Genomic DNA, 7,824 nt, shown 5'->3' on the forward strand with positions numbered 1-7,824 from the left:
GAAAATCTGTCCAGTTGATAAATGTTGAACAATTGTTAGATTTTTCTTTATTTAGTTAGTTTTAATCAAACAAAAATGACGCTATTTGCCAAATCATAAACAGACAGTGGTGAGGTTGAATCACTTGTCAACTTTAATGAGTCTCTGGTGTAAATGTCCAGTACTGAACAGCTCAATGCAGCTTACAGGTGTCCTAACAGTGCCACCCTTTGGCAAATCAGATGGTATAACCATGTTACTTAAAACAACAGTACTTTACATAAATGTTATTTATATACACATTATACACACAGTAAAAATCCTCAATATATATTTATGCATGGTAAGTATATGCGTTGATGTGTAATACTTAAAACATTTTGCAATAAAATATTTAATACATCAAAGTAAAAATGACGTACATGTTAACATATTCAACATCATGTAGTAAATAAAAAGGTCTTCAGGATATCACTGAAATTCAAGGACCTGTAACTTTGTCGCATACAGCTCATCGTCAAGCTTCCAGATATATTATCAGGTTACATTTGCGCCACTGTAGGTTTTTAGTCTCATCTATCACTACCATAATTAGCATCACAGCTGCATCTGCGAGTCATTTAATACTTACTGCATGTATCATGATTTAAACAGTGTATCACACTTATACTCTTAGCTACTGCTCCTTTCTTGAGTTGTGACACATGTAATGCGCTATAGCCTGATTGACAATAATGCCCTTGAAGACAGACCTGCAAATGATAAGAGTTCTATGGGACAGAAAACAACACATATACTTGAGAGATGAGACTAAATCAGCAAAAATGACCTCTCAGTTGACTTCCTGTCTCTCTTAAGAGCATTTTTGTGAATCTGGCTCCTGGTTATTCTACAGAGGCTGCAGGCCAGGCCTGCCTGTTGTTTACTTATGTTGTAATATTCAGTCTTCTTACTTACACACTGTATCATGCACCTCTAATGTCACTGAGCTGTCATCTCCTAAAAAAAAAAGTAGAGTGGAGTTTTTTTGAAGATAACAGTGGGGCTCTTCGGACAGAATTTGATTCTGTCAAAGCAAAGAGCTTAAGATGTCCTGAATGTTTCTATAATGAATGGACCTTTTCTTGTCATTGTTCTTACAAAAACTGAGAGGGATGCAGAATACAGAAACACCAGGAAGATTTGACCCTAGGCCAGCAGGGATACATGAGGGAGGTTGGGGCTGCTACAATGTCTCAACATGTCAGGAATTGTTTTTGTCCATCCTCCCTGTTTGAAACAAGTAAGTCTAGTCGTTACGCAGGGACAGGAAGATTTGCGAGGGTGGTTTGGTCAGTTACTCTGTTTGCCAACTGGAGGAAACTCATTCTCGTCATCCAGACAGACGGGGCCCTCAGCAAATTCGTGTTCAGGGATGACCTCACCCTTCTGGGCCCCACCATCCTCTGAGTAGCCTGTGAAAACAGGAACATACATTTTTTTTTGCATTTCTTCGCTACTGAAACATCCCTATGTTCATTCTGATATAGCATCAGCTACTTGAATTAGAATGACTCTTTGACAAATTGTTTTACTGGAGATTTGCAGCCTTCAGTGCAACTTTTTAAGATCAGTTTTGTGAGTAATGCAACGAGGATACGTTTTTTGGAATTTGTCCTCTGTACACTACCATATTGAATTTGAGATAAAATACTCAAGATCTGAACAAAGTCGGAAAAAACAGCTATTTTCATACACCTCCATTTTTGGTGGCTCATGAATAATGGAACAAACATGTTTTCAAACATGGTTAACTGAAACCCAGTTAACCTAGTTAATCTCAACTTCAATGTGGTGCTGTACAGAGGACAAATTCCAAAAAACATATCTTTAAACTGGACTGTAAAAGCGTTACTACCAAGATACTTTACATGGGTCAGTGTTTGTGTAACAAAATCGTGTAATGAAGGTTTTTACAGTGTCACAATTACATCATTTTTCTATTAATCATCCTAATAAGCTAATGTAGACTTGTATTAGGATTTCTTTCAGATCATACATACGTTTTGAACAACAATAACAATGTAGTGCCCTTGTTGAATCTTTAATAGTTTTTCATTGTCTCGTGTATGGCAAAAACATACCCATGAGAGTGGTGGAGGCGGGTGGGGTTGAAGGAAGAGCCACGGTGGCAGCATATGATTGATTAGCTGGTTGGGGAGAGACGTCCTCTGGTTTCTCCTCCTCCCTCTGTTCCACCTGCTCCTCACTGAAGTCAAACAGCCTGTAGGAACAGAGCAGAAAAAGGTTAGGTTAAACATCAATGTAAATTTTAAACTATAAGTTAACATGCAGACATTTTGGCATGATGCTGGCCATTAAGAGGCACACACACACCTGTGTTTTTGGACAAGGACACACTCGCCTCCATCCTGTGGATCCACATTGTAGATGTAAAAAAACCCATCCGAGGACGCCACAAGCAGCCGAGGGAGCTTCTGAATCCTGACAAATGAAAACGAGATTTGAATAAACACCTATATACCCTTAAAAAAACATCCCCGTTGTGTCTCTGTTTCACGGTGTCTTACGTGGCCAGGGCGCTGATGTTCTTTAGACCGAACATGTTGAGTCGTACAGTGGCGAAGGCTCTGTCCTGATGCATCATGTCTGACACCTGGGTGGGCAGGTAGGTGCTGGCTGCTGTGAACATTTTGCCCACATACTGGGACCATGTAGGAGACTCCTCCTCATGGCTGGAAAGAAACAAGATGGAGCATGATTAAAGTTGCAGATACACAACATTAATAGAGATTTATTTATTTTGCTCTGAGCCAGCAAAATGACTTGAGTTTTATCAGCACAGTTATCTATTTGTAGATGACAGATTAGTCAAATGTATGATCTACAAATCACAAATGATTGTTTCAACTTGATGAATTAAGTCAAACATTGGAAGTGTTCACCTGGGGCTGTGTTGCTCCAGTTTGAAGATATGGACTGTCTCGGTGTTGCTGGAGGCACACAGGAACTGTGCATCTGCACTGAAGGACAGCGAGCTAATGCTAACATATCTGACAACAGACAGAATAAGAAAATATATTTTATTAAAATATACATACATACAAGGATGTACTCATCAAAGACATGATTGATGTTTTAGATATAATTTGCTTATTCCTAAGCCCTAGTTTAGCTCAAATTTGTTTTTTTGTTTTAATTAAGCGCCCTCTTCACCTTAACACCTTAAATTGTTTGAGAATAGGAGAATCATCTGACAACATTAAAGTATGAGTGCTAACCTTTTCATCCCTCGCCGGAATTCAAACAGCCTCTGTCCTTCAGGAATGCTGAAGACTCTAATAACAGTGCCCTGTAGACATGAATCTGGTCAGACAGAGGCTTGTAGATAATAAAACAGAAGCAAGAGTATGAGGGTATCATGTGCTCACCTTCTCCGAAGCACTGGCCAGTTTGGTGCCAGAGGCATTGAAAGTGAGGGCTGCCAGGGGACTGTCGTGGGCTTGGATCAGCGTCACAGTGCTCTAAAGGAGCAAGTGGAAACAAGTGCTTTCTAATGAGCAGGCTGCTTTTCCCCATGGGGTTTTAAAGAGACATGACAACAGTTACTCAATTTTCTTTGCTGCTGTGTTAGAGTTGAATTCAGGCTCACCAGGTTATTGGCATCGTAAACTGTGATCTCTCCGATGGTGGAGCTGCCAGGGTACGCCAGGTAGGAGTTATTGTGGTTGACAGAGAGAGCGCAGAGACCTACAAGGGAGTACAGTGGATAATTCATACAGTTTTCTGTCTTTTGTCCTCTTCCTTTCTGTTTTCCTTTTTTTTAAACACACCTATTAGACCAGTTTTCCCATTATTTGCCACAATATATAGATCATAATGGATCTATATGTTGTATTTATTGGTATTGTGTACTTCAGCTAGTATATTTAAAGCAACAGAATGTAAAATCTGAAAGAAGCTAATATTTTACCTTACAAAAGGAGAGTTGAGCTCATGTGCAATAACCACTCTTATGCATTGTACTGCACTTAGTGGTTTTATTGCTACAGCCTTGTTTGGTATGGTATGACCAGTAGATTCTGGTGGTTAATGTTACCAAGCTACAGCTGCTGACAGGAATCAGTGTACACACTACTTGATAGTCTACTTGTCAATGTCTATACAATATCTTAAATGTACCTGAGGGGTTGGTTGGTGTGTTGAGAAGGGTCTTGAGGAGTTTCATGTCTTTGATATTGTGGATGTAGATCGACTCCTCCAAGCACACGACCAGCCGCTGACGTTGACACACACAGTGACCAAAACAAAGCGATTATCATGACAGGCAGGCACACGTGACCGGACAAATCTGAATTATAGATTACAGGTATGGAGAGATTTTCTGTTCTTACCTGTCTGTTGAGCCGGACAGAGAGAATGTTATTGGAGTAGCTGTAGTTGCAAATCTCTGTGCCTTTCTTGAAGTGGTAGACGTTCATGCGTCGTGGCATGGACAAACTGACCACTACCACCAGACTGCTGGAGAAAAGCCGCTCCACTATATACACATCCGGACACTCGACTAGGAAAGGGACAAGGGAAAGATCTCGCGTCACATCACAGCTCAAATCACCAACCCACACCCTTATAAATTTAAAAAGACAAATGTGGCATCTTCCAATGTTGTTTAACTCAAGCAATTTGCTACACAGAGAAACTGTGAGACAGTAGGAACATTGTAGAACTGAAACATCCTCAAAATGATCCTCAATGTTCTCCCCTGTTGCAACTTAAGGATTAGAGAAATGAGTGTTCCTGTGTTTCCCTCAGCATGTCGTGGCCTGTGTTAGGGAAGGTCTAACAGTGTAGTTAATGTATGCATAACATAACCTATAAATCAGTTCCTCTTAATAAGACTTGCAGTATACATATATTCAGGCACAGTAACCCCTTCAGTTTTATTTGGCAGTATGTCTAAACAAGCAGGGCTTAAGGAGCCAATCAGCTCCCTTAAAATGGTAATTGGTATACTGGCTTGTTAGTTTGTCTGTTTGTTTCCGCAGGGCTCAATTGATCTGTTTGGATAAAAGTTGTCTTGCTGTCAGTGTAGGAGGTTATGGCGTGCGACTTAAAACGTAAGTAATCTTTATATTTATCATTGTGACTGCAGGATGAGTGATGGTTCAGGGCTTTATGGTGCAAGACATTAAACTACAGTAGATGGATTCACAGCAATGTGGCTTAGCAGACAATAGAATGTTAACTCACCTGAGGCTTAAACTAAATTGATTTCATTGTAAACTGTGTTTCAAAGTCCAGCTGTGTATTTATTGGTACAATTTCATCATTGAGGAAACTTACAAGTTGATACTATACTGCAGATGGATAAAATTTCAGTTCAGTTAATAATTTAATTCCCTCCCAATTTCTAGCCCATATGTCATGATGATTACTCACAACACAACTAGCAACTTCAATTCAAAGGTTACCCTCACTAGAGTCCTCAAACATTCATGGTTTGTAATGTCGGTGTGGCTTTACAGAAGCCCTCTCATGTGACAATATAACTTAATGTTGCTGCACATACTGTAGAACAGTTTCCCTCTTACCTCCTTCATGGATGCAGTCCAGTTTGTCCACAGCAGTAACTGAGAAAAGCCGGTAGCCAGTTTTGGTGCCCACTGACAGAGAACTACAATAAAACACACACACACACACAATACCGACCATCTTGTCAGCCACAGCCACTATTGTTAAGTTGACATTAATCTGTAATTACAGTGATCCATAGCAAACCTAATGTGCTATATTTGCTGTCACACAGATAATACACTCTACTACTATGGTTTTCTGTCAACATTTTGACACATCTGCTATTGTTACAACACAATCCCAGAAAACTATTTTATTTATTACAAGAATAGATTAATAGAAAGTAAAATAGGTGGTGTAAATAGTAAAAAGGTGGTGATTGTTGTTCTATTTATGTTCATTCTGTGTCTCTGTTTGGTGGTTTCTACCTATATCTGGTCATTTTGTTTGTAACTAAGGTTCAGGTGCAGTGAATTAGGAGGTAAAGGAGCCCCTGATCTTGTACTGGCTGTTCAGTAATCCATCCAGGACAGGGTCAAATTGACAGGACACTACCAGGTCACTTTACCTTATCTGAGGAGGTCCTTTGCAGTCATGCAGTACATGACATGATTTCTTTCAATTTATGTTATTGTCTTTAGACAACACAGTCATAATGTAGATTTCAGTAAAATATGCTAACTGCACCAAATAAACTTACCTTATCTTATGATGGCATAGAGATAAGAATGCCAGGGTTACTGCCACCTGCTTAGTTTTACAGTGGTAGTCAGATGTTTATTGAAGGAGGCACACTTGTAACTGAAGAAGTCATCTCTGTATATGTGTCTTAGTACATAGTTTGCCTCCTAATAAACTCTAAGCCTGTGGCAATGGACATGTACTGCGCAGATGTGAATGCTCAAAATTACTGGGTTCAAAATTGGCATGAACGTCTGCTAGTCTGCTGTTAGTTACTGAGTAATACAATTGTATGTTAATTGTTATCATGCATCAATACATTGCAATAAGCTCGATCTTATTATACCCTAGCCAGAAGTTTAACTACCAACTGTCTAAATGAATGTGCAACAGGCCTGGAAAACTGACACAGTGGCCTACTTCAGTCCGAGCTGGCAGAGACTCATCTGGAAGTTTTAATAAGCAATACAGCAGCTTCGTTTCCTTTTGTGTGCACGCATACCACTGTCCTCTCACGGGCTTTGTTACAAAGCACCAGGAAAAGAATCAGAGCATGTAAATACGGCTGAAAATAATTATGCAACAGTCAGGTGCATCAAGGAGATTGAGTTCATGCATCGGCCCGGCCCGCAGGTCGCTTACGTGGTGTCCTGGTTAAACGAAGCACAGATGAACCCTCGGTGTACCATGGGGCCATCCAGTGCGTCCTGAGACTCCATTCGTCGAGTCGCCAAAATCCTTTTCCTCTCCCCGGTCGAGGTCGGAGGCCTTGGGCTCGGGTCGATCCCCACCGGAACCCGCTTCCCCTCCTCTGCTTGCCGACTCCAGGCGCCACGCTCGCAGTCTTCAGGCAGAGGAATGTCCGGGCAGGCTGGCTCAGATAGCACACATCACACAAAGAGCGAGCTATATCGAATATAATCAGGAGATGAGAGAAACGACAACACCTCCCAAATGCGGCTTTTTACTTTACTTCTTCGACACCGCCGTTATTGTGCTAACTTCCAATATTCACACAGCAAAACAAAAACAGCTGATGGGAGGATGCGTCACTCTGAGCCGCATCGCGATTGGCTGTCGGGAACACGTCAACCCTTCTTTTCCGTTATTTCTATTGGTCGATTTGTTTAACACCTTGTGTTTATTTGACGCAACAGCTGTCGATTAAATAAGACCCGCCTGATTAGATGATAAAGCTGCTGATTGGCCAATTATGTTTTCAGTCTTGTCACGAGGAAATGTTTTGATGTTTTCATTGGATAAGAGACGTGTACGAGTTTTTTACTGCTCCTTCTGCGACACATCAGCGACCTGACAGAGGTTTCACTGAACGACTCCTCTGTTTTACTATCATTTGACAGATAAATGTCCTATAAAAAGTTGTTTGACCTCTGATATAAGGACATGAAAAACTGAAATCCGTTTCTTGTGGAAATCGATATATCAAGCTACAGTATTTGGGCTACAGTGTATTATTAATATTGTTACAGGGACTCGCTAAAAACTAGCCCTATTTTGTTACTTGTTACTTTGCATATATACATTTATTTATTCAAGACGTACAAACAGCATATCAAGTATGACATCTAT

The 7,824-nt window shown here is 40.5% G+C and overlaps 1 protein-coding gene across 1 annotated transcript; it reads right to left on the reverse strand.

The window, feature by feature from the left end:
* Nucleotides 1-110: 110 nt before the first annotated feature.
* Nucleotides 111-7,278, reverse strand: wipi1 (WD repeat domain, phosphoinositide interacting 1). The gene is made up of 12 exons (XM_026351544.1): nt 6,877-7,278; nt 5,571-5,653; nt 4,374-4,543; nt 4,162-4,258; nt 3,632-3,729; nt 3,411-3,503; nt 3,261-3,331; nt 2,925-3,032; nt 2,550-2,714; nt 2,356-2,463; nt 2,103-2,242; nt 111-1,433 (listed from the first exon to the last, which is right to left on the reverse strand). The coding sequence occupies exons 1-12, from the start codon at nt 6,951-6,953 to the stop codon at nt 1,312-1,314; spliced, it is 1,332 nt and encodes a 443-aa protein (XP_026207329.1). The 5' UTR covers nt 6,954-7,278; the 3' UTR covers nt 111-1,311.
* Nucleotides 7,279-7,824: the final 546 nt, after the last annotated feature.

Source organism: Anabas testudineus, chromosome 19, assembly GCF_900324465.2.
Source record: "Anabas testudineus chromosome 19, fAnaTes1.2, whole genome shotgun sequence".
Taxonomy (NCBI): domain Eukaryota; kingdom Metazoa; phylum Chordata; class Actinopteri; order Anabantiformes; family Anabantidae; genus Anabas; species Anabas testudineus.

Bases quoted from the DNA above. Each gene is read 5' to 3' on its own strand.
- wipi1 (XM_026351544.1), bottom strand. From the start codon at position 6,953: ATGGAGTCTCAGGACGCACTGGATGGCCCCATGGTACACCGAGGGTTC. The intron at 3,504-3,631 runs GTGAGCCTGAAT...TTGCTCCTTTAG, and splicing joins TTTACGATGCCAATAACCTG to AGCACTGTGACGCTGATCCA. The intron at 3,332-3,410 runs GTGAGCACATGA...TCATGTCTACAG, and splicing joins TGGCCAGTGCTTCGGAGAAG to GGCACTGTTATTAGAGTCTT.